The sequence below is a fragment of the Ranitomeya variabilis genome, chromosome 2, assembly GCF_051348905.1.
Source record: "Ranitomeya variabilis isolate aRanVar5 chromosome 2, aRanVar5.hap1, whole genome shotgun sequence".
Lineage (NCBI taxonomy): Eukaryota > Metazoa > Chordata > Amphibia > Anura > Dendrobatidae > Ranitomeya > Ranitomeya variabilis.
The window spans coordinates 799,919,519-799,946,220 of record NC_135233.1 but is presented as its reverse complement, the minus strand read 5'-3'; the positions used below and the strand labels follow the sequence as shown (position 1 = coordinate 799,946,220).

Below are 26,702 nucleotides of genomic sequence, written 5' to 3'. Positions count from 1 at the left end.
ACAATGTATCTCACTTATGATCAAAGAACTGCACTTATCTACCTGTTGTATTTAAATGACACCAAGATGGCTGGTCAGGTGGTATCGCCCCCTCATAGTTGTAATACAGTGGGGGAATTTCTTGTGCTCTCTGTATCCTTTGTACTTTAAAGGTACCGTCACACTCAGCAACGCTGCAGCGATATAGACAACGAGCCGATCGCTGCAGCGTCGCTGTTTAGGTTGCTGGGGAGCTGTCACACAGACAGCTCTCTCCAGCGACCAACGATCAGGGGAATGACTTCGGCATCGTTGAAACTGTCTTCAGGACCGCGCTTAGTAACCCGATATTTACCCTGGTTACCATTGTAAAAGTAGAAAGAAAAAAAAAAAGAACATACTCACCTTCTGATGTCTGTCACGTCCCCCGGCGTCCACAGGGTTACGCGCTGCTGCCCAGAGCTTCCTGCACTGACTGACTGTGTCAGTGCTGGCAGTAAAGCAGAGCACAGCGGCGACGTCACCGCTGTACTCTGCTACTGCCGACGCTGACACATTCAGTGCAGGAAGTTCTCGGCAGCAGTTTTAACCCTGTGGACACCGGGGGACGTGACAGACATCAGAAGGTGAGTGTGTACTGGTGTGTTTTCTTTTTCTTTTTTTTTTTTTTTTTTTACTTTTACAATGGTAACCAGGGTAAATATCGGGTTACTAAGCGCGGCCCTGCGCTTAGTAACCCGATGTTTACCCTGGTTACAAGTGAACACATCGCTGTATCGGCGTCACACACGCCGATACAGCGATGACAGCGGGTGATCAAGCGACAAAATAAAGTTCTGGACTTCTAGCTCCGACCAGCGATATCACAGCGGGATCCAGATCGCTGCTGCGTGTCAAACACAACGAGATCGCTATCCAGGACGCTGCAACGTCACGGATCGTCGTCGTTCTCGCTGCAAAGTCGCTTAGTGTGAAGGTACCTTAAGACACATTAAACCTTGACGTAAGCATCCTGATTCACTGAGCAATCGTTAGACTAGTGATTAGGGAACTGTTAGTACAGTAAACTCACACAATGATATCTCATACCTCTGTAGGCTACATTCACACATTGGTCAGTATTTTACATCGCTATTGATCATCGCATGAACAAATATAAAGTGCCCCTCCCTGGATCACCATATTCACATAGGGTCTCACTGAAGAGTGTATTTCCTGGAGTCAGACCATATGTGGGCTGAGAGAACGTAATCTTTGCAGATTACCAATACTCTCCTTTTGTGTGTAGGAGCAGAATGTTCTGAGTGCAGAGTAACGGGTCCTTCCTGCGGGGCAGTGCAAATGAAGGCAGTGAGCCTTCCAGCCCCTCTCTGGCTGTTAGAACGGCTCATCCTGCAGGAGGATATAGCATGACACAACCCAGTTGTTAGCAGGCAATACACAAGGCAGGGAATTGGGGAAAGATAGGTATTTACTCTGTGACTGTGGACCCCACAGGATGATGAACTCCAGGTACTTTTAATACTACATTCCAAAAGGATATGCCAGGCTAGTAGTTACACACCAGTGATGCTGTATTCCTTTTCAGAAGATCTGTGCTACTATTAAATGTTCATTAGGTGGCAACAGAGGACAGACGCTGGATGTGAGGACATTGTAAAATCTACAGATTCTCAGGAAAGGCTAAAGTAGATCCACATGTAATTTCGTAGAGCATAAAAAGTTTCAAGGCCACAGAAATGAATTCTTTAGATATGTCAGACACTCAAATTGTGCTGTGCTGGAGCCATTCATTTCATGTGCCTGTCCATTTAGCAGCCGGAAGGCACTTCTGGTCCAGGAGACCCGACCGCATCCCTAGACTGGGTTCAAAATGGTCCTGGATGTACATTGTGGGTGAAATGCCAGGCTCCCTAGCTGCATTTTTACTTTTGCTGCAGATGGATCAAAGGAACAATTTTGTTTGGATTTGTGTTTGTATTTGCTCATTAAAATGGAGTGTTGAATTACTGAAACACTATAGTCTTCACATTAATTATTAAATCATCCGAAATTATACAATGTTACTTTATTTGGTATGAGATGCAATGATCCGCTAAATGGCCACCCTATATAAAGAGCAACAACTCCTATGGCTAAAAATGAATCCTTCAAAAGAACATTGAGTCAAAGTTCACTAAGATAAATAATTACTTTTATTAACGCATATCAAAATGTGGCTCAAAAAGTATATGTTGAGTAATAAAAACATGCATGGGGACTCTGGAGACGAAGTGATAGTTTGTACACATGGTATGCAACAATTGGAAATAATAGAAATAACAGATGCACACACAAACACTGGATAAACTGTCACTGTCGGGGTACTAGTAACTCGCCCGTTGCACTGTGTCAGAACCATCAGCCCTGACGCACCTTTCGCATGGGCTTCCTCGGAAGGGCTGTAATGTGTTTTTGTGGATCTTGGTCAGTAGTCCTTGACAGGTGGTGCATATTACCTGCCAATGGGAGCACATGCACATGCATATGTAGGAACCACTAAAAATCACTTCACTCTACAAATAAGCGTCTTGCTAGTTCATTGGGTGATCAGCAGCATGTTTACACTGCATGATTATCGTGGACAAATATTCCTAGGAGTTCTCCAAGAATGTAATGAAATGCTCCTCCCTCGAGCATATTTCAAACTGAAGCTCATCTTGGTCATGTGTCAAGATGGGTTGCAGACTGTAGAAACCCTTAATCTGAGACATGTCTCAATGACAGAGGACAATATCTGTCAGCAGTCCTGTCATTAGAAAAGATAACTTCCTGTACACAAAGTAATTTTTCTCTCCAGCATGTCCTCCTTGCACAGCATGTCTCTCATACCCTGCTATAAAGTTGTCAGTGTGACTCTGCATAGCAAACATAAAAGTATGCATGGGAGAGCATGAAGCTGGGGATAAAACCCCTCAGCGGTGGAGAACATTTATTTCTTGTCACAACCCTGTGCTGATGGAGTTGTGGTTTAATGATCTAGTGCCTCTGTCCGTTGAGATACAAGTGTCGGGAGGGAGTTTTTTCTGTCTGCATCTTGTCCTCACAAATGACAAGTATGGGCTGCAGTTGAAACTGTGGGGCCATTTTATCATATTCTCAGAGAATCCCTTCAAGTCTGTGTTCTGTATTGTAAATTCTAAGCTGTGAAAACAGTATATTAGACTCCTAGATGCATTATTGTTGTAGAGCATGGGCTGTCTGTAGCCTTAAGGTACCTTCACACTGAACAACTTAACAACGATAACGATAGCGATCCGTGACGTTGCAGTGTCCTGGATAGCGATATCGTTGTGTTTGACACGCAGCAGTGATCAGGATCCTGCTGTGATATAGTTTGTCGGAGCTAGAAGGCCAGCACCTTATTTCGTCGCTGGATCACCCGCTGACATCGCTGGATCGGTGTGTGTGTGTGACACCGATCCAGCGATGTCTTCACTGGTAACCAGGGTAAACATCGGGTTACTAAGCGCAGGGCCGCGCTTAGTAACCCGATATTTACCCTGGTTACCATTGTAAATGTAAAAAAAACAAACTACATACTCACTTTCTGATGTCTGTCGCGTCCCCCGGCGTCCGCTTCCCTGCACTGTCAGCGCCGGCCGGCCGTAAAGCAGAGCACAGCGGTGACGTCTCCGCTGTGCTTTAGGGCCAGCGCTTACACAGTGCAGGGAAGCGGACGCCGGGGGACGCGACAGGCACCGGAATGTAAGTATGTAGTGTTTTTTTTTTTTTTTTTTTACATTTACACTGATAACCAGGGTAAACATCGGGTTACTAAGCGCGGCCCCGCGCTTAGTAACCCGATGTTTACCCTGGTTACCCGGGGACTTCGGCATCGTTGGTCGCTGGAGAGCGGTCTGTGTGACAGCTCTCCAGCGACCACACAACGACGAAACAGCGACGCTGCAGCGATCGGCATCGTTGTCTATATCGCTGCAGCGTCGCTTAATGTGACGGTACCGTTACTCCGGGACCACAAAGATGTCTTCAGAGACTTTTATTACATGGTGATAATCTGTTTCTCTTCAGCTATCAATGTAAAGTAACCCCCGGATGAGGCACGGAGGGTCGGAAGGAGGGGGGCATGACCGAGCAGGTTGCCAGTGACCAGGTGATTGGGTTTTTGGGAAAAGGCAGGGAGAATGACAAAGAAGGAGGAGGGGAGGAAGTAAAAGGATTGACAAAGGGGGAAATGACATAGGGGAAGTGACCTAGGCATGGGGGGGGGAAGGGGGGTCAAGGGGATAAAAGGACGCAGGGATTAGCCATAACCCTCTTTTCACTCCCAGGACGGCAGGACAACGAAGCCAACAGAAGCCTTTGAAGCAAGCAAGAAGACTTCTGGAAAGACAATGGACAGCAAGCAAGATACCACACCTCCCGGAGATTCAAGTGGAAGGACATTACAGAAATCCTCAGAACAACTACTCCCCTCATCATTTCACATGCACTTTCCTTCAAACAAACAAAGAAGCATGTCTGCTGCTTCAGGGAGTATAATATGGGGGATATAAGTATGGGGGATATAAGTATGGGGGATGCGGGTACATATATACAGTACACAATATACAATATAGTGTCTTCAGGCAGAAACAACATGGAGTTTTCCTGCTTGGGGTGTGTTCACAAATAGCGGCATAGCTTGTAACTGTAAGATAATCCATGACTGCCAATCTGTACCAACTCTGGTGGATTTTGGGGCAGATTTGTGCTTTTATTTGCCTCGCCTGGCACTCCGGTGGTAATGGTGGCCTGGTTCCCCAGTGTCTGTGTTCTGGCAGCCAGAAGATGGCACAGGCCATACTACTCTCACCATGAGAGGTCCAGAGGAGTATACACAACATAAATGATCACACTGGGGATTTGTTATATATATATGTACAGGGTATATATATATAGGATCATTATATCCTGGGAGATCTGTGTCCTCAGGGATCTCTATATGTTACCTGCCTCATGCGTCCCCGTGGCAGGGCTGCAGACACAGGTACATGTATAGTAATATATATAGACAATGATGTTATATTATGTACTGCATGGCTGTTATGCCTTGGATTACTACCTGATTATTCAAAGCAGGATATATATACACATACTGCCATAGGGTATGCATGGGACTGGGGTTATTTATAGATACGGTAGCATGTTGGTGTATGCCGATGAGATATACATATGGAAAATGAGTGCATGGCGAATATATGGGATGCTTCAATATAGTGCATGGCATGTATGTATATGCTGCAATTGAGGCCAGGGGTATATATTGATACCACAGTACAGTGCATGGCGCTTGTATGCATACTTTTACTGGTAAGGTGGCGCTTGTATGCATACTTTTACTGGTAAGGGTGATAGCAGGCGTATCACAAGTGCTAATAGGAAAAATATCCGAAATATGGGTTCTGGATTATATATTTCGATATTAGATGATATATATGCCGCCATTAATTTTATGGGCAAAGGGGTTACATCAATACCACTCTCTATTAATAGCTGCATGCATTAGTGTTATTATATATCATAGACACTGGGTTAATACATGATGGTATATACATATTGCTGTAGGACTCATGGCGGATATATCGATATTACATTATCCAGATATTTCTGGAGCGTACAAGGCCTATTGTGGGACACGGGATGTATGGGTATATATACGTGGGCGTATATACATATAAATATATGAGTGTGGGTTTATGCGGGTATGTATATGTATATATACGTGGGGCGGATCTACAGATATTTTGCATGATTCATTGCTAATATATCAGATAATTCAGTATAGTGTAGGGCATAAAGCCATGTATATACTACAACCATCTTAGCACCTTTACTGAAGAGACGCTATTACCTTGTGTCCCAACCGGTACTTCCAGTTTTATGATCCCCATTACACCAGGCTGTATGCTGGGGGAGGGGTGAGGCCCTGAGGGGAATTGCACACACACTCCCAAGGGAAGGGGGAAGCCGGCCCTGTGCTATATGCTTGACGTATGGTCTATATGGAGGCTATCTATCCATGCCAGTTCTGCTGGGAATATATTCGCTTCACCTTTATATGTTGTACCCCTGAGAATAGCTGCACATCAGTGTGGGTGTGAATGTATGTATGTATATATATATATATATATATATATATGTGTATGTATACGGCTGGACCTCGGCATATATTATTATTATTATTGGTTTATATAGCACCATTAATTCCAGGGTGCTGTACATGAGAAGGGGTTACATACAGGATTATAGATACAGTAAACAAATTTACAATGGCAGACTGATACAGAAGGGATAGGACCCTGTCCTTGCGGACTTACATACTGGAAATATTCCTACATTATATAGATAAATATAGCAGTCTCCCTATCTGTTGTACCTCCTGAGCTATAATATATGCAGGTGTCCCCCGGTACGTTCGGCTCTATATATGTATACTTTTACCCCAGACTTATGGCTGGCCCACAGGATATGGGTGGACTTAATAATAATAATAATAATAATAATAATAATGAAAATGGTCTTTGTGTCACGCTGGCATGTCCGCGGCGCGTTGCAGTGGGGACACATTGTCATTGCTGTCCACATTGGGGCGCACAATCTAAATAGTTTATATGGCACTTCCTCTATATGTATAATTGGACCCTGAAAGTATAGTGCTACCCGGGGATGTACATTATATATCCATACTCCAGAAGCCCAGTATATATGGCCAAGAGGCAGAGCCAAAAGGGTCCGTGTTTAATGGGTATAGCCTCTGCTGCAACCAAGAAGCAGGGCCAAAAAACACACATGCCAGCATTACCGAGGGCAGGCAGAAACCTAAGCAGCACGGTAGCCCAGTGGTTAAGACTGCTGCTTGCAGCATGGGAGATCACGGTTCTAGTCCCACCACGGGAAGTAGCAAATGGAAGTGCAAAAATTTAAGGACATAACACTGCTGGCCATTACTAAGGGCTAGCAGACAAACAACAAGTTTTATTTAACACCCTGGGAAATTAGGCAATTGCTTCAATTGCTAGGACAGGAAAAGTCATGAGCGGTGCCTTTATCCTATATGGTTGACCGTAATATAGATGAATTACCGTAAAGTAGGTAATATAGTGGATGAGGAATTAGTCAACGCAGGACGCAGGGGTCTAATGCGTATAGTCTGATGTTATGGACTGTTATACTGACCAAGTCTTGTTTCTTTAAGGCTGTCTTCTGCACAAGTAGTAATCCAGTGCAATAAACTGAAGAGCGGTATACCTAATCGGGGGACCTTCAGTCCGGAGGAGTGGCAAAAGGAAAAAGGGATCATGTGCATTAACACAAAGGACAATAGGCCTATTCCCAGTGCCCTCCAGCCACGGGAAGCAGCTAGGATGAGGGCGGTTTCAGACATTGGGCCCCGGAAGCAGAAGAAACGGGCCTACCCTGCCCTCCCGGACTCTGGAGGGGGGCATCAGGGCTGCCAAGCCACTGATCAATTCATCCTTAGCAAGTAGCACGTGAACGGCTTATCTTTGCACATGGCAGCTGGGGTAATACTGGTTGGGACAAGGGAGGGAGGACTTAACAGACAGGGATTTTTTATTGATGGGAATTAGGCAGGCCACGGTTGGTAAGTGGTCTACAGCGTAGAAAAAATCAATTAATTTCACGGTTAGTGTTCGGGCTTCAACTGGGGAACAGATCGGACTTAAAAAAGAATGGTTTAGTAAGACAGGCCATTAAGGGTGTCCGGAAAGGAGAAAGCCAGGAAGGATAACAGGCGGCCTGTGCCGTTTGGTTTATTGGAGAACCTGGATTACATTTAGAAGCGGGGTGCATGTCACGTTTTGAGGTGGGCCTGTTTAGCCTGGCATTCACATCAGCATTTTTCGGAGCAATGAGGATAGGGGAACTAGAAGCACCAGACGGAGCGAAGAGGTGGGGGCAATCTAGCTAAAGACATCATGGCTAGGCAGAAATTATTACAGTTATATATCAGAAAAAAAAAAAAAAAAAAAAGAAAAGGGTGCTATTGGAAAAGGTCAGCGGTTCTATCAGGTGTCCTTGGAAGTGTTTTATGATAGTCTTGGCCGCCAAGCCTCAACGGGATGAACCGCTGCTATGTCACGAGGAGAGGTCCTTCTTGTCCAAGTAGCAATTTATTAAAGTATTCTGGAAATGCCTGGTGGGGACAGGCACGGATCCTGGCAAATACACGGGAAATCCTTTTGGATTGGGGGCGGCAACAGAGGCCGTGGTGGGGGACTGAGCCCGTGACCAACTATGTTTAATGGCCAGGGGAGTGCCAACGGAGTCTTACGTACGACATCAGGTTATGAGGCAGCAATCTGTCCTGGATATGGTGCCCCGCAATAATTTCTTTTTGGTTTGTTACAGGACAAGGCCCGATCGTGATTTGGATTTTAGGACATTCATACGTTTTCTGAGGAGCACAGTGGGCTGACAGACGGACGGGTGGGAGACAGTTGGTTTTTGCAAGAGTAAGGGCAGTGATTAGGTGGCTGGGCAACAAGGGTTTAACATGGGGCCGGGTACTATACAAGTAGCTCGGGCGGTGTACCTTTAAGGGACCACAGATATATATTAGTAGTACGTGCAGGGGGTAATGACCTGGGACCCAGCTTGAAAAAATGACTGAGTTCCAACATTAGAAGGGATGTACGTCAGCTGGAATTAGCGTATCCAAGTATGAGGCTAGTGTGGTCTGACATGGTACCTAGAAGGAAATGGGAAGAGGGGCTGGCAATATGTCACGCAGGCTTAGATTCTACGGAAAGAGATTGCTGGTTAGGGGATAGAGTGCATTTGAACACTATAGGGATGGATTTGTGGATTGACGGCTTGTGAGAGGGGATACGGAGGGCCACAGCAGGGCGGTCTGGTGGGGTCTCGAGCACTGAAAGGGGGGTCAGGTGCTCTCGGTGTGGCGCTGGTGGGTCCTCGAAGCAGGCAAAAAAGTTCGGTATGGGGGGGTCTTGCATTGCGGGCCCCCCCTACAGTGGATGGTTACTGGTCTGGTGAGACTTGGGTGATACCTGACGAGGCAAGTCGGGGTCACATTATCATGGGACCCGGAGGGCCACCCGATGTTGGAGGTCGGGTGCGCGGTACCGATGGGTGGGTACCCGACGATGGAAGTCGGGTACAGGTTTAACGGTGTGGAGGCAACCTCTTCCCTCAAGTCATGGTGCTCCCGAGCCGGGAGGAAAACGCGGCGGGAAGTAAGGCTGGGGAAGAGGCAATGCCGACGGTTTAATAACCAGACCAGGATCGGGTTAGCTTCGAGGGCCCCACCAAGTGTTATAATTAATATTAATATTATTATTATGATTAATAATAATAAATTGGCTGCTGTGGCCGTTATTATCCATAAGTACTGGTGTGGCGTGTTTATTCAAGGGGAGAAAAGGGAGAAGGTCACGGAAAGTCAACCTTGCCAAGGTCAAGTAACCCCCGGATGAGGCACGGAGGGTCGGAAGGAGGGGGGCATGACCGAGCAGGTTGCCAGTGACCAGGTGATTGGGTTTTTGGGAAAAGGCAGGGAGAATGACAAAGAAGGAGGAGGGGAGGAAGTAAAAGGATTGACAAAGGGGGAAATGACATAGGGGAAGTGACCTAGGCATGGGGGGGGGAAGGGGGGTCAAGGGGATAAAAGGACGCAGGGATTAGCCATAACCCTCTTTTCACTCCCAGGACGGCAGGACAACGAAGCCCCACCCACCCATCCCAGAGGAGGAGAAGAACAGCTGAGTCGCAGTAGCCGGACCAACTATTCGAATAATGATATGAAGGATAATTATGCAAACGTGTTTAATTTGGCAGTTACCTCTAAGCCCAGGGGAAGGGCAATCCAACGCCATGGTTCCCTGGAGGTTTCCCCCACAGGGGGTTTTTCCTCTCCTGACTGGTGGCGGATGGCTCTTCGTGAGCCTGAGGTTCTGTTAGAATCAACGAAAAGTGATTTGAGCGCTGGTGGGTCCTCGAAGCAGGCAAAAAAGTTCGGTATGGGGGGGTCTTGCATTGCGGGCCCCCCCTACAGTGGATGGTTACTGGTCTGGTGAGACTTGGGTGATACCTGACGAGGCAAGTCGGGGTCACATTATCATGGGACCCGGAGGGCCACCCGATGTTGGAGGTCGGGTGCGCGGTACCGATGGGTGGGTACCCGACGATGGAAGTCGGGTACAGGTTTAACGGTGTGGAGGCAACCTCTTCCCTCAAGTCATGGTGCTCCCGAGCCGGGAGGAAAACGCGGCGGGAAGTAAGGCTGGGGAAGAGGCAATGCCGACGGTTTAATAACCAGACCAGGATCGGGTTAGCTTCGAGGGCCCCACCAAGTGTTATAATTAATATTAATATTATTATTATGATTAATAATAATAAATTGGCTGCTGTGGCCGTTATTATCCATAAGTACTGGTGTGGCGTGTTTATTCAAGGGGAGAAAAGGGAGAAGGTCACGGAAAGTCAACCTTGCCAAGGTCATGTAGTTGCAGGATGTTTTTCATGGTGACAAATTCCCTTTGCAGAATAAAACATGAATTGGGTTATGGTTAAATTGTGCAAATAGTTAAAGTAACTTGTTCATAAACAACATTAGCTATATGTTAAGGAACACTGGGCAAACCTGATACATCAAGTCCAGAGCTGCAGGGTGACTACATGATATCGGTCTTATCTCATTAACCTTTACTAGACCTAGCACGCTGATGATCACATCTGAGATATACTGTGTTAAGTACCGTAACTTTAACCTCTATTAATGTATTTTTGTAATTGATTAATGTAAGCCGCATATTTTCTAAATGCAGGACACAAGGACCGTTATTCCTCCAACTCTACTCCTATTAAGGTTCAAGAAAAACCAGTGATAAATTGGGCTTTAATTCGGGAAAATCAAGATAAATATCAAGCTGAGAAATGGGCAGGTTTGTGTGTTTTGATGTGATTTTACACTGTCCTTTTGAATTTGTTGAAGGAAATGGATTGGGTACAAGTCGTTTTAAACTTTAAACAGTACAACTGAGTGAGTGGTACAAGTCTGCTGAGTTCTTGAGTCTTTCCCTGCATGTCTTCGCAGTGATTTGGGGGCTTTTGTATTTCTAAATGCATCCTACAGATGACTGCTGACAGAGGCAGAAGGTACACTCAAGAACAGAGCATCCTATTAGCCATGTGCTACACTCTAAAGGGAGTCTATCACCACAAATGCATACTAAACGTGCTATACAGTGAAATTGGGGGACTAGTAAAAACCATATTAGCACTGTAACTGTGCTTGAGAAAATAACTTAAGTTCCCTCATCTGTATAAGAATTGAGTGCACTTTTTCTGTAGCTAAGAATTCCATTTAAGTAGGGTTTCCAACAGATTGTTTGTTATCTTTTGACAGCTGATGGTACCACCGTACTCCATACTGCGACCCGCAATAGAGAGTGGGTTTGGTTGCTCACTGTTGTATCTTGTACTTTAAAGGGAACCTGTCACCACGTTTTTGGAAGATGGGATAAAAATAGCGTTAAATAGGGGCAGAGGTGGGCGTTACATTAGTGTGTTTGTTATGCGTTTATTACCCACCTAAGTTGCCGAAATACCTTTGCAAAGTCTCCGTTTTCGCCTGTCAATCAGGCTGGTCTGGTCAGATGGGCGTGGTGTCTTCCCCCAGATCTTGTTTAGTTTTCCGTTGGTGGCGTAGTGGTGTGCGCATGCCCAAGGTCCCGAATCCTCTGCCAGGGGATTTCAAAGAGCGCGGTGTCCGTTATTGCATTGGTGATCGGTGGGCGCGGCCATCTTCCTTTGGCCGCGCGTGCGCAGAAGCGGCGCTCTGCTGGCCGCGGCATCAGGAAAATGGCCGCGGGATGCCGCACGTGCGCAGATGGATATCGCGGCGGCCATTTTCCTGAAGCCGCGGCCAGCAGAGCGCCGCGGCCAGCAGAGCGCCGCTTCTGCGCACGCGCGGCCAAAGGAAGATGGCCGCGCCCACCGATCACCAATGCAATAACGGACACCGCGCTCTTTGAAATCCCCCTGGCAGAGAATTCGGGACCTTGGGCATGCGCACACCACTACGCCACCAACGGAAAACTAAACAAGATCTGGGGGAAGACACCACGCCCATCTGACCAGACCAGCCTGATTGACAGGCGAAAACGGAGACTTTGCAAAGGTATTTCGGCAACTTAGGTGGGTAATAAACGCATAACAAACACACTACTGTAACGCCCACCTCTGCCCCTATTTAACGCTATTTTTATCCCATCTTCCAAAAACGTGGTGACAGGTTCCCTTTAACTGCTCTGATTCTTAGGCTGCCGTCACACTAGCAGTATTTGGTCAGTATTTTACATCAGTATTTGTAAGCCAAAACCAGGAGTGGAACAAATAGAGGAAAAGTATAACAAACATATGCACCACTTCTGTATTTATCACCCACTCCTGCTTTTTACAAATACTGATGTAAAATACTGACCAAATACTGAGGTTGTGACGGCAGCCTTAATCAGATGATTGATAAATGGAGATTTCCCTCTACAGTTGCTTCGGGGGTTTGAGAGGATTGCAAGGCTATCTGTTCAGTAAGTTTGCTGTTACCGCATGCTAGAGGTGTCCCTATATATTAACCCCTTCATGACCCAGCCTATTTTGGCCTTAATGACCTTGCCGTTTTTTGCAATTCTGACCAGTGTCCCTTTATGAGGTAATAACTCGGGAACGCTTCAACGGATCCTAGCGATTCTGAGATTGTTTTTTCGTGACATATTGGGCTTCATGTTAGTGGTAAATTTAGGTCGATAATTTCTGCGTTTATTTGTGAAAAAAATGGAAATCTGGCGAAAATTTTGAAAATTTTGCAATTTTCACATTTTGAATTTTTATTCTGTTAAACCAGAGAGTTATGTGACACAAAATAGTTAATAAATAACATTTACCACATGTTTACTTTACATCAGCACAATTTTGGAAACAACATTTTTTTTTGCTAGGAAGTTATAAGGGTTAAAATTTGACCAGTGATTTCTCATTTTTACAACAAAATTTACAAAACCATTTTTTTTAGGGACCACCTCACCTTTGAAGTCAATTTGAGGGTTCTATATGGCTGAAAATACCCAAAAGTGACACCATTCTAAAAACTGCACCCCTCAAGGTGCTCAAAACCACATTCAAGAAGTTTATTAACCCTTCAGGTGTTTCACAGCAGCAGAAGCAACATGGAAGGAAAAAATGAACATTTAACTTTTTAGTCACAAAAATGATCTTTTAGCAACAATTTTTTTATTTTCCCAAGGGTAAAAGGAGAAACTGGACCAGGGACGTTGTTGTCCAATTTGTTCTGAGTACGCTGATACCTCATATGTGGGGGTAAACCACTGTTTAGGCGCACGGCAGAACTCGGAAGGGAAGGAGCGCCATTTGACTTTTTGAATGAAAAATTGGCTCCAATCTTTAGCGGACACCATGTCGCGTTTGGAGAGCCCCCGTGTGCCTAAACATTGGAGCTCCCCCACAAGTGACCCCATTTTGGAAACTAGACCCCCCAAGGAACTTATCTAGATGCATAGTGAGCACTTTAAACCAACAAGTGCTTCACAGAAGTTTATAACGCAGAGCCGTGAAAATAAAAAATAATTTTTCTTTCCTCAAAAATGATTTTTAGCCCAGAATTTTTTATTTTCCCAAGGGTAACAGGAGAAATTGGACCCCAAATGTTGTTGTCCAGTTTGTCCTGAGTACGATGATACCCCATATGTGGGGGTAAACCACTGTTTGGGTGCACGGCAGGGCTTGGAAGGGAAGGCACGCCATTTGGCTTTTTGAATGGAAAATTAGCTCCAATCATTAGCGGACACCATGTCGCGTTTGGAGAGCCCCTGTGTGCCTAAACATTGGAGCTTCCCCATAAGTGACCCCATTTTGGAAACTAGACCTCCCAAGGAACTAATCTAGATGTGTGGTGAGCACTTTGAACCCCCAAGTGCTTCACAGAAGTTTATAACGCAGAGCCATGAAAATAAAAAATATTTTTTCTTCTCAAAAAATTTTTTTTAGCCCTGAATTTTTTATTTTCCCAAGGGTAACAGGGGAAATTTGACCCCAATAGTTGTTGTCCAGTTTCTCCTGAGTATGCTGATACCCCATATGTGGGGGTAAACCACTGTTTGGGCACATGCCGGGACTTGGAAGTGAAGTAGTGATGTTTTGAAATGCAGACTTTGATGGAATGCTCTGCGGGCATCACGTTGCTTTTGCAGAGCCCCTGATGTGCCTAAACAGTAGAAACCCCCCACAAGTGACCCCATTTTGGAAACTAAACCCCCAAGGGAACTTATCTAGATGTGTGGTGAGCACTTTGAACCCCTAAGTGCTTCACAGAAGTTTATAACGCAGAGCCGTGAAAATAAAAAATCATTTTTCTTTCCTCAAAAATAATTTTTTAGCCCGCAATTTTTTATTTTCCCAAGGGTTACAGGAGAAATTGGACCCCAAAAGTTGTTGATCAGTTTCTCCTGAGTACGCTGGTACCCCATATGTGGGGGTAAAGCACTGTTTGGGCACACGTCGGGGCTCGGAAGGGAGAGAGCACCATTTTACTTTTTCAACGCAAGATTGGCTGGAATCAATGGTGGCGCCGTGTCGCGTTTGGAGACCCCCTGATGTGCCTAAAAAGTGGAAACCCCTCAATTCTAACTCCAACACTAACCCCAACACACCCCTAACTCTAATCCCAACCCTAACCACAACCCTAACCCCAACACACCCCTAACCCTAGTCTTACCCCTAATTCCAACCCTAAGGCTATGTGCTCACGTTGCGGATTTGTGTGGATTTTTCCGCAGTTTTTGAAAAATCTGCAGGTAAAACGCACTGCGCTTTACCTGCGGATTTACCGCGGATTTCCAGTGTTTTTTGTGTGGATTTCACTTGCGGATTCCTATTATGGAGCAGGTGTAAAACGCTGCGGAATTGCACAAAGAATTGACATGCTGCGGAAAATACAACGCAGCGTTTCCGCGCTGTATTTTCTGCACCACGGGCACAGCGGATTTGGTTTTCCATAGGTTTACGTGGTACTGTAAACGTGATGGAAAACTGATACGAATCCGCAGCGACCAATCCGCTGCGGATCCGCAGCCAAATCCGCACCGTGTGCACATAGCCTAATTCTAACCCTAAGTGCAACCCTAAGTGCAACCCTAAGTGCAACCCTAAGTGCAACCCTACCCCTACCCCTAATGGAAAAACAAAAATAATTATATTTTCTGTATTTTATTATTATCCCTACCTATGGGGGTGATAAAGGGGGTGATTTATTTACAATTTTTTTTATTTTGATCGCTGTGATAGAACTTATCACAGCGACCAAAATGTGCAGGAACGAATCTGCCGGCTTGCAGATTCGGCGGGCGTACTGCGCATGCGCCCGCCATTTTCCAAGATGGCGGCGCCCATGAAGCAGACGGCCGGACACCGGGAGGGACATCGGAGCTAGGTAAGTATGGGGGGGTGGGACCGGAACACGGGGGGGGGGATCGGAGGACCTGGGGAGCGGACAGGAGGACCGGGGGAGCCGACAGGAGGGAGGAGGGGAGCGGAACGGAGATCGGGGCAAAAAGGACGACTGGGGGGGCGATCGGTGGGGTGGGGGCAGATCGGGGTCTCCAGCCATGGCAGATGCTATTGCAGCATCGGCCATGGCTGGATTGTAATATTTCACCATTTTCATAGGTGAAATATTACAAATCGCTCTGATTGGCAGTTTCACTTTCAACAGCCAATCAGAGTGATCGAAGCCACCCCCCCTGGGCTGAAGTACCACTCCCCCTCTCCCTGCAGATCGGGTAAAATAGGAGTTAACCCCTTCACCCGATCTGCAGGGACGCGATCATTCTGTGACACAGCATATGCGTCACAGGTCGGGAAGGCACCGACTTGCATGACGCATACGCTGTGTCACAGGTCGGGAAGGGGTTAAAGGGAACCTGTCACCCCGTTTTTTCCATATGAGATAAAAATACTGTTAAATAGGGCCTGAGCTGTGCATTACAATAGTGTATTTTGTGGACCCCGATTCCCCACCTATGCTGCCGAAATACGTTACCAAAGTCGCCGTTTTCGCCTGTCAATCAGGCTGGTCTGGTCAGATGGGCGTGGTGTCTTCCCCAGATCTTGCTTAGTTTTCCGTTGGTGGCGTAGTGGTTTGCGCATGCCTAAGTCCCGAATTCACTGCACAGGGGAGGGAAAAGAGCGCGATCTGCGCTATTTCCCTGGTGATCGGTGGGGGCGGCCATCTTCCTGTGGCCGCGCGTGCGCAGATGGAGCGCTCTGCTGCCCGGGGCTTCAGGAAAATGGCCGCGGGATGCCGCGCGTGCGCAGATGGAGATCGCGGCGGCCATTTTCCTGAAGCCGAGATGCGAACTCTGCTTCAGGAAAATGGCCGCCGCGATCTCCATCTGCGCACCCGCGGCCATTTTCCTGAAGCCCCGGGCAGCAGAGCGCTCCATCTGCGCACGCGCGGCCACAGGAAGATGGCCGCCCCCACCGATCACCAAGGGAATAGCACAGATCGCGCTCTTTTCCCTCCCCTGTGCAGTGGATTCGGGACTTGGGCATGCGCAAACCACTACGCCACCAATGGAAAACGAAGCAAGATCTGGGGGAAGAAACAGCGATGTCACCACGCCCATTTGACCAGACCAGCCTGATTGACAGGCGAAAACGGCGACTTTGGTAAGGTATTTCGGCAGCATAGGTGGGGAATCGGGATCCACAAAATACACTATTGTAATGCACAGCTCAGGCCCTATTTAACAGTATTTTTATCTCATACGGAAAAAACGGGGTGACAGGTTCCCTTTAAGCTCAACTTGATGAAAATGAACAATTTCAACATTTGACTGGTATAATTGCACATGAAAGGCTAGATTAATGACTGTAACGGCCAATAATGGACAATATATGTATGGCCTCAGTGAAACGATGGTTGACCAGATTTTCATAGAGGGATTGTTTAGCCATCAACCCTTTTTTTTTTTTTTTTTTTTTTTTTTTTTTTTAATCTAATGTTTAAGACCACCTTTTAAAGAGAACCTGTAAAACTGAAATGTAAGAGTCTATCTCTGAGAGCGTACGAATACAGTGCCTGGCTTCAAGTTCCATGAAGCTCGGGCATTGAAGCTGGCAAGATGCAGCAATCCGACCATCTTCAGAGCAGTACTTGCAAGCTCTAACAAATGGCTTAGGCTATGTGCACACGTAGCAGAATTGCCGCGGAAATTTCCGCGGCAATTCTGCGCCTCCTGCCGCGGGTATATCGCATGCAGAATTTGCATGCATATACCCGCAGAAAACTAGCGTTTTGCAAGCATAATTAGCTTGCAGAATGCTAGCGTTTTCCAAGCGATCTGTAGCATCGCTTGGAAAACTGTTTGACAGGTTGGTCACACTTGTCAAACATAGTGTTTGACAAGTGTGACCAACTTTTTACTATAGATGCAGCCTATGCAGCATCTATAGTAAAAGGTAGAATGTTAAAAATTAATAAAAAAAAAATAAAAAAAAAAGGTTATACTCACCTCAGCGGCGTCCGTTCCTAATGCTGTGTGTTCAGGACCTTCCATTGACGTAGCGGTCACGTGACCCGCGGTCATGTGACCGTGACGACATCGCAGGTCCTTCACACACACCTCGGAAGACGCTGAGAAGGTCGGGCCGCCAGAGGGTGAGTATATCGTTATTTTTTATTTTAATTCTTTTTTTTTTTTACCACTTATATGGTGCCCAGTCCGTGGAGGAGAGTCTCCTCTCCTCCATTCTGGGTACCAACCGCATATAATCTGCTTACTTCCCGCATGGTGTGCACAGCCCCGTGCGGGAAGTAAGCAGATCAATGCACTCCTATGTGTGCAGAATCGCCGCGATTCCACAATTTTAATGAACATGCTGCGTTTTTTTCTGGATTGCGATTCCGCTCAGGAAAAAAAATGCAGCATGTGCACAAAAAATGCGGAATGCATTCTGTTACATAGGATGCTTAATGTTAGCGTTTTTTTGCGGTTTTTATAGCGAAAAACCGCGAAAAAAACGCAAAAAATCTGCTACGTGTGCGCACAGCCTTACACACACTTCTTGTCAAAGAAAGTGGCCATAACTGTGGCAGTGGCCTGTAATCTGGCTGACAAGCTGTAAATATACAATAAAAAATCTCCTCTTTCTGAGAATGGAGACTTGTTTGTTTTTTTGTTTGTTTTTTTAAAGTAAGAAATAAATACAATGTCATGTTTTTACAGGGGCTTAACAATTGTAACTATTTATGAAGATGAGACTGCCATCATGCTCAATTTGGCCAATAGTCACTTCTTTTTTTTTTTTTCTTCTAGATTTGCCTCCCATTCAGAAGGCTTTCTACAAGGAATCATCAAGTGTTGCTTCAATGTCTGAAGAGGAGGCAAGAGAATGGAGGTAAATGTGTGCTGTTTATGCTTATTGTGACGTGGAATGCTTAAAACAGCACTCCATTGTTTTTGCAAAACATTTTTCAGCGCTGGTGCGTTTTAACCTAAGCTCCCCTGTCTTGTACTCTCCCAGCGTTTTTGCAGTTTTTCAGCGTCCTAGTGACCACAGCTTCTGACTGTCTGAAAGTCAGACGCTACCTCACAAGCCCTAAATGCAAGTCTGAGAGCCAGAACTAGGCTCTCATATGCTTGCGGGGGCGGCCTTTATTTATTCTTTTGGCATGCAAACTATATGACTGACTTCTCATGCTCTGGTTTCTACTGAAGCGTATACAGAATCTTTGTGCGCGACTATGTTGAAAAGCAAAAAAAAAACTTAATATATCTATAACTCTTCTGTCAATTTATCAACACAAAAATGAGAAACTAAAATAACCATTTGCCAGTATTGCACTTGGTCTAGTTAGCCCTATTTTTAATTAATTCCTTTTTGTGTTTTGACAGGAAGGAAAACAATAACATCATATGTGATGACTTAAAAGTTGACCAAAAGAGACCATTTCCCAATCCTGTCCGTAACTTTAAAGATGCATTTCAACCATTTCCAGAAGTAATGGATGCTCTACAAAATGCTGGATTTGAAAGACCTACACCAATTCAGGTAAATCAAAAGTAAAGCTATGAAGCGTGCAGTTTGAATCATAGTGAGACTCTCAAATCCTTTTCTTTTAAGAGAGTCTGTCCTCAGTATTTTACACCCCAAACTAATTACTGAGAAATCAGCGTTTGAATAGATATGAAAAGGCGGCTGAAGGACTATGGTAGATCCGAAGCCTCCGTCTCTTCATTCCTGTCCCAGTGCCCCCTCCTTTTTCTTGACTGATTTCTCTTTTACCTGAAGTCACACTGCTTAGAGGCTGTCAGTTCAGCAGAAAGTGGCCATGCTGGACATAGCTGGTGTGACAGATGCAAATGAGGCTGCAGACATGAAGACTAGCATTTTTAATGCGGATATATAAGCAATGGAGGAACTGGACAAGTCGCTGCTGCTCCATGGATGAAGGAAAAGGTTCTTCCAGAGGTATAAGGGCAAAAATGGAAGCTGGGTGGGCTGCGCTGCACTAATGAAGGGCCTTGGGATTCCAAAACGGTTTTTATTGATACCAACACATTTCTGTGCTGGACTGGCACTGTTTTCAAAGTATGAAAACCAAATGACTTGGTTTGTATACCATGAGAAGGTGCCGGTCCGGCACTTACGCATTGGGAATTAAGACTGTTTAGGAATCCCAAGGCTCTTTATTCCACCTGCATCCCACCTAAAAGGCTCCAGCTTCCATTTTTGCCGCATAGAGTAAGTGAGCACGTTTTTAGAGTGTTCAGCAAAACAAATTAACTGCACCCAGGTAATGCAATACATGTACAGTAGAATGATTTTGCCAGCTCGCAAGCAGAATTAGCAAAATCATCAGCGGTTGTCAGCTATATGTCATAAGTGAAACGCTACTGTAATCTGTATGGGCACTGATTACAGCCATTTAACCCCTCAGATGCTGCTGTCAATGCCGATAGCGGCATCTAGATACTTATTTGAGGAGGGGGCTCCATTTTTATCCACATCGGTGCCATGCAATTGCTATCATGGGGGCCTCATGGTTGGCATGGTGATGCCAAGCAATGGCCTTGGGGTCTCCCAGCTACGCTATTCCGTTAACTATAGTAAGCAGGGTCCAACAGACAGGTCAAATATCCTATATAGTATAATACCCAGCAATCATTGTATTAGACAGTCACACAAATGAAAATGGAGTTTTCGGGGAGGGTGATCTAGTAAAATTAAAAAAACAAAAAACAAAAAAAACACGAAAAAGTACACAATTGGTAATCACCACGTGTGTTTTAGACCATAATTAGAAAACCATGTATCATTTCCTCTACACTGCATACTACCTACTTTTTGTTGCTATAGCACATAAATTCCAAATAAAATACATTTGTTTGTGGGTGTAACATGAAATCATGTGGAAAAGTTTGCAGAGCGTGAATACTTTTTCATGGCACTGTAAGTAACATAATGGCCAGAATTAGGCTAGGTTCAGATTGCGTTAGGGCAATCAGTTTCTGAATAGACAGGGTATGGGTGCACCGCCATATAACAATCAGACAAATAATGGGTGCAAAATCAGTAGTTGAACTGAGACAGAAAACCAGAAAAAGCCTACTGATAAATATGCACACCAATAATATAAGTAACATGAATAAAATACAAAACTGCTTTTATTTAGACAATCCAATAACATCACATACAGTTAAAACACAATTAAAAAATTACATCATCCATAATACACAAAGGTAGAGATCCAATGACAATATATACTGTGTGAAGGTCCCCCCACATGAACGTGCCCTTACCCCAAACTACTGGCTCATGGGAGAATGCAAGCCGAAAATGCAAGGACCTATGTAACGTGCTGAATGGCCACACGCCGAAGGGCTATGTGAAACTGATGTATAGCCATGGCCCTAATGGCACAGTGCAGGGCCAGACAGAATGGGGAAGGGAAAGGGAAAAAGGGAATAAAGGGTTAAAAATAACCCATGCAATGAAAGGACCAACTAGATCTCAGAACTGTAAGAAGAGGAAACCCTCCATACAAATACAACCTGGTGTGATATGGCGATGCCGACGCGTATCGCCTGGCAAGCAGGCTTCCTCAGGGAAGATGTCAAAGGAAGCCTGCTTGCCAGGCGATACGCGTCGGCATCGCCATATCACACCAGGTTGTATTTGTATGGAGGGTTTCCTCCTCTTACAGTTCTGAGATCTAGTTGGTCCTTTCATTGCATGGGTTATTTTTAACCCTTTATTCCCTTTTTCCCTTTCCCTTCCCCATTCTGTCTGGCCCTGCACTGTGCCATTAGGGCCATGGCTATACATCAGTTTCACATAGCCCTTCGGCGTGTGGCCATTCAGCACGTTACATAGGTCCTTGCATTTTCGGCTTGCATTCTCCCATGAGCCAGTAGTTTGGGGTAAGGGCACGTTCATGTGGGGGGACCTTCACACAGTATATATTGTCATTGGATCTCTACCTTTGTGTATTATGGATGATGTAATTTTTTAATTGTGTTTTAACTGTATGTGATGTTATTGGATTGTCTAAATAAAAGCAGTTTTGTATTTTATTCATGTTACTTATATTATTGGTGTGCATATTTATCAGTAGGCTTTTTCTTGTTTTCTAGGGCAATCCGTTTAGCGCTAAGCGCTAGCGGATTGCGCTAACGCAATGTCTTTTTCGGGGTCGCGTTAAACGTCCCCGCTAGCGCAGATCCCTGATCTACCAGAGCGGGGAACGGACCTCGGGCGCGCCGCGGACGCAGCAAGCAGCATCCGAGGCGCGCCACAAAAGAACGGCACATCGCTAGCTGAAAATGGCACGCGCTAGCAATGCGCTTTAACATTGCTGGCAATGGGAGCGCTAACGGACGCGTTGCACGGCGTTAATTTCACCGTGCAACGCTGTCCGTTAGCGCTCACACCAAAACGCAATGAGAACCTAGCCTTAGTGGTGTTCCTCATGTGTACACACAGGACAGCTGATTCTCAAAAGTTACTTAAATTCAGTGTTGCCCTTACAGTAAAGTGAAACATCACACTTGAAAACTGTCTGCATCCATACTTGAAAGTGAACTTGTCAGCAGGACTGTGCTCAGTAAACTACTGTCAGTGTCTGGTTGGTGCCGTTATACTGATTAAAATGATACCTGGGTTGATGAAATCCGTCTTGTGGTTGTTGTCTATTCTTTATTTTCAGTTAACTAGATTCTTGCGCTTCGGGGCGGGACTGTAGGGGGGGTCTTTTTGTGGTGCTCTGCTTAGCTATTCATACTGATGGCTTATGAGGGTATGTGCACACGTAGTTTTGAGCTCTGCGGATTTTTCCGCAGCGGATTTGAGAAATCCGCAGGTAAAACGCACTGCTTTTTACCTGCGGATTCCACCTGCGGTTTTACACCTGCGGATTCCTATTATGGAGCAGGTGTAAACCGCTGCGGAATCCACACAAAGAATTGACATGCTGCGGAATGTAAACCACAGTGTTTTCGCTCGTTTTTTTCCGCAGCATGGGCACTGCGGATTGCATTTTCCATAGGTTTACATTGTACTGTAAACGCACGGAAAGGTGCTGCGGACCCGCAGCTGCAGATCCGCAGCAAAATCTGCAATGTGTGCACATAGCCTCACAGGCCACTGATCCCTACATGACCCTCCCCCTATTTTACATACTGCATGTGATTTGAAAAAAAACCCCACATTCATTAGGCAGGCACCCCGAAGCACGAGAATCTCAGTAACTGAAAATAAAGAGTAAATAAGAACCACAAGACGGATTTCATCAATCCAGGTCTCGTTTTAATAAGTATGACGGCGGCGACCTGACACTGTAGTTTGAGCACAATCCTGCTGAGTTCACTTTAAGAAATAGGCAGCTTCATTAAATTGGTAAACAGAACTACAGTTTTGTTTGTTAGGATTCTATTATCTTATTTTGTGTATTATGGTCTGCTTTCAGTTTCTAATTCTGCCTTTTGTTGGTTTTTTTATTAAGTCTCAGGCATGGCCCATCCTCCTTCAAGGATTAGATCTCATTGGGATAGCACAAACCGGTACCGGAAAAACATTAGCTTATTTGTTGCCAGGATTCATACACTTGGATCTACAACCGGTGTAAGTTTTTATATTTTTCTTGTTTACAGCCTTAAAATTGCTTATTTTTCAGACTATAAGATGCTCATCACTTCTAGAAATCAGAAAATTGGAAAAATGATATTTCTGATGTATTAAAATGTCCCCGTTGAGTTATGTAAGCACCGAAGTCAATAAAGTATGAGTAGTTAATAGTTCAGTTAATATTCTGCTCCTGTGTTTCTCTGCAGCATTCATATTATGCACACAACACTGCTGCATACACAGCATTGGTAGTTTAGTGCCAGTTTTGAAGTAGTGGTTTCCCCCATTTGTTTTCTGTTTACTCAATTCATGTGACTGATTTATATATGATTGTGATATATTCTGGAAGGTGCTTCAGCTCCAGTGTTCAGTGGTTTGCTGTATTGGGACCTGCAAGATGGTGAGGATTGTTGGCTACACAATAAATGGCTGTCGGCTGATGTGTGGCTCGATCGGTCAGTCAGCAGCTATCTCTTCCGACTCTTCAATAGACAGTAGCGCTTGCTCTATCAAACCCTCCTTTGTTCTTTACAACAGGTGCCACTGGACTCCCCTGATGGTAGCGTGCTATAGACAAAAGGATCTTCAGTCCAAAATCGGACATGCAGAATCCTTCTCTCCCTGACCATGATGTGTTGGCTGAGAGTTATCCATACACTTTATAGACTGTGACTGAGCTTGCCGAACACTTATTTTATCAAATAAATGAGGAGTCCTATACCATCTGGGTGAAAACGTTGTTCACTAGTGACCAATTAATTGCAAACTGTAAAGGGTTATTCCCAAAATCACAATGTGATCTTAGAATAATATACACACATTATATTTCGAGAAATTAATAAACGTATAATGTTTTTACACACCCATTTTGCATATGCTATTCCCCACAAAAGATGCCCCTCAGTACTATTTAGCATCCAGTTGCCATTAGGTCCATCTAATGTTTCCTGGCTGATCAGGCACCATGCAGTCTGAGCTGGCTTCCTGCCAACATGGCTCTGACATACAGTGTAAACTATTATAACACACTCTATGCTTCTGTGCTACACCCTGCCTGAACTGTTCTTATTTTCTTCTGGCAATATCAGTAGAACTGCCCACATGCTTTTACATAATTGTTAGCTGGAATCTAGCAGAACTCCATTCTCCTGCACTCCCCTGAAATTGAGCTTGTAATTACTATGCAGAGGTGAGCTATGTTGATGCCTGCTGCAGACAGATCAGTGATATGAATCTGCAAATACCACTCTATAAAACCACACAGACTTCCATACTATTATAGATTGCAAAGAGTATCAGGCAGGGTACTGAACTATAGCAGATGGTGTTCAAAACAATAGTGGGAATTCTATACTTGGGTCCGGAGCACAAAAGAGAGGAAGGGAGGGGTCTGCAGTACTGAGGAGTAGCAGGGTGCTTCTGAAAAATGTAGTTTTAATATTGTAAGAATATTACAATATAATAGCCCTCTCGGTTATGAAAAGCTTTATATACAGAGGGGCTAACGGAGATGAAAAAAGACCTGTACAAGAATAAAGAAACTTTTATGTTGGGCTTATACTGTATATTAACAGTAGCTATATATTTACTGTGCTTTTTCGAAAGTAATGTTACTGTGTGAATAAGTATTTACCGTAATCATTTTTCACAAGTGGTGCAACATGGCTTGACTGCCTTAAAAGCTGATTACCATTTACATACCAAATTATTATTTTTTAAATCCGGTAATTGTTATTAATACTTTTCTAAATCGGCATCGAAATTTAGTTACTTGAGGTAGTGAGCTGTATTCACGAAGTTTTATACTGCCCCACTCCATACAACATGGAAAAAATAAAAAAAGTTAACGTTAATTAACGTGTTGTGTAACAGACATTCTGTAACCGCTCTTCTTCATTGTAAGAGATGAGGGCACAGAATATAGGAGTTCCTTTGGGTTTTCTAAACTAGTTGCCCTCTTTTAACCCCTTCCCGACCTTTGACGCCACGTAGGCGTCATGAAAACCCGTGCCAATCCGACCTATGACGCCTATGTGGCGTCATGGAAAGATCGCATCCCTGCAGATCGGGTGAAAGGGTTAACTCCTATTTTACCCGATCTGCAGGGAGAGGGGGAGTGGTACTTCAGCCCAGGGGGGGTGGCTTCACCCCCCCGTGGCTACGATCGCTCTGATTGGCTGTTGAAAGTGAAACTGCCAATCACAGCGATTTGTAATATTTCACCTAAAAAACTGGTGAAATATTACAATCCAGCCATGGCCGATGCTGCAATATCATCGGCCATGGCTGGAAACACTAATGTGACCCCCCCCCACCCCACCGATCGCCCCCCCCAGTGCTTCGTTATAGGGTCCGGTCCCCTCCGTCCGCCTGCCGGCTCCCCCGTCCTGCTGTCCGCTCCCCCGTCCTCCTGCCCGCTCCCCCCCTGCTCCTATGTCACCCCCCCCCCCGTGCTCCGACGCCCCCCTCGTGCCCCGATCTCCCCCCCCCTTATACTTACCGAGGCTCCCGGTCCCCGTCCGCCTCCATCATGGGCGCCGCCATCTTCCAAAATGGCGGGCGCATGCTCAGTGCGCCCGCCGGCCGGCAGATTCATTAGAGGTACATTTTGATCGCTGTGGTAGGTCACAGCGATCAAAATAAAAAAATAATAAATAAACCCCCCCCTTTATCACCCCCATAGGTAGGGACAATAATAAAATAAAGAAAATTTTTTTTTTTCTTTTTCCACTAGGGTTAGGGTTAGAACTAGGGTTAGAACTAGGGGTAGAACTAGGGGTAGAACTAGGGGTAGGGTTAGGGTTATGGCATGTGCACACAGAGCGGATCGGCCGCGGATCGGCAGCGGATCGGCCGCGGATCGGCAGCGGATCGGCCGCGGATCCGCAGCGGATTGGCCGCTGCGAATTCGAAGCAGTTTTCCATCAGGTTTACAGTACCATGTACACCTAAGGAAAACCAAATCCGCTGTGCCCATGGTGCGGAAAATTCCGTGCAGAAACGCTGCGTTGTATTTTCCGCAGCATGTCAATTCTTTGTGCGGATTCCGCAGCGTTTTACACCTGTTCCTCAATAGGAATCCGCAGGTGAAATCTGCACAAAAAAAACACTGGAAATCTGCTGTAAATCCGCAGGTAAAACGCAGTGCCTTTTACCTGCAGATTTTTCAAAAATCGTGCGGAAAAATCTCACACGAATCCGCAACGTGGGCACATAGCCTTAGGGTTAGGGTTGGAATTAGAGTTAGGGTTGGAATTAGGGCTAGGGTTTGAAATAGGGTTAAGATTAGGCTTGTGGTTAGGGTTACGGATAGGGTTAGGGGTGTGTTGGGGTTACAGTTGTGGTTAGGGTTGGGATTAGGGTTACGGTTGGGATTAGGGTTAGGATTAGTGTTGGAATTAGGGTTACGGGTGTGTTGCGGTTAGGGTTGTGGTTAGGGGTGTGTTGGGGTTAAGGTTGTGATTAGGGTTATGGCTACAGTTGGGATTAGGATTAGGGGT

General features: G+C 45.4%; 1 protein-coding gene across 3 annotated transcripts in view; it reads left to right on the top strand.

The window, feature by feature from the left end:
• The window catches only part of DDX43 (DEAD-box helicase 43), an 84,595-nt gene that overhangs the window by 22,126 nt on the left and 35,767 nt on the right, over positions 1-26,702 (top strand). For all 3 annotated transcript variants that reach the window (XM_077289894.1, XM_077289896.1, XM_077289895.1), the window contains 4 exons: positions 10,827-10,943; positions 18,393-18,474; positions 18,972-19,128; positions 23,081-23,199. In XM_077289894.1, coding sequence (XP_077146009.1) covers positions 10,827-10,943; positions 18,393-18,474; positions 18,972-19,128; positions 23,081-23,199 — 475 coding nt within the window. The remainder of the gene's footprint in view (positions 1-10,826; positions 10,944-18,392; positions 18,475-18,971; positions 19,129-23,080; positions 23,200-26,702) is intronic.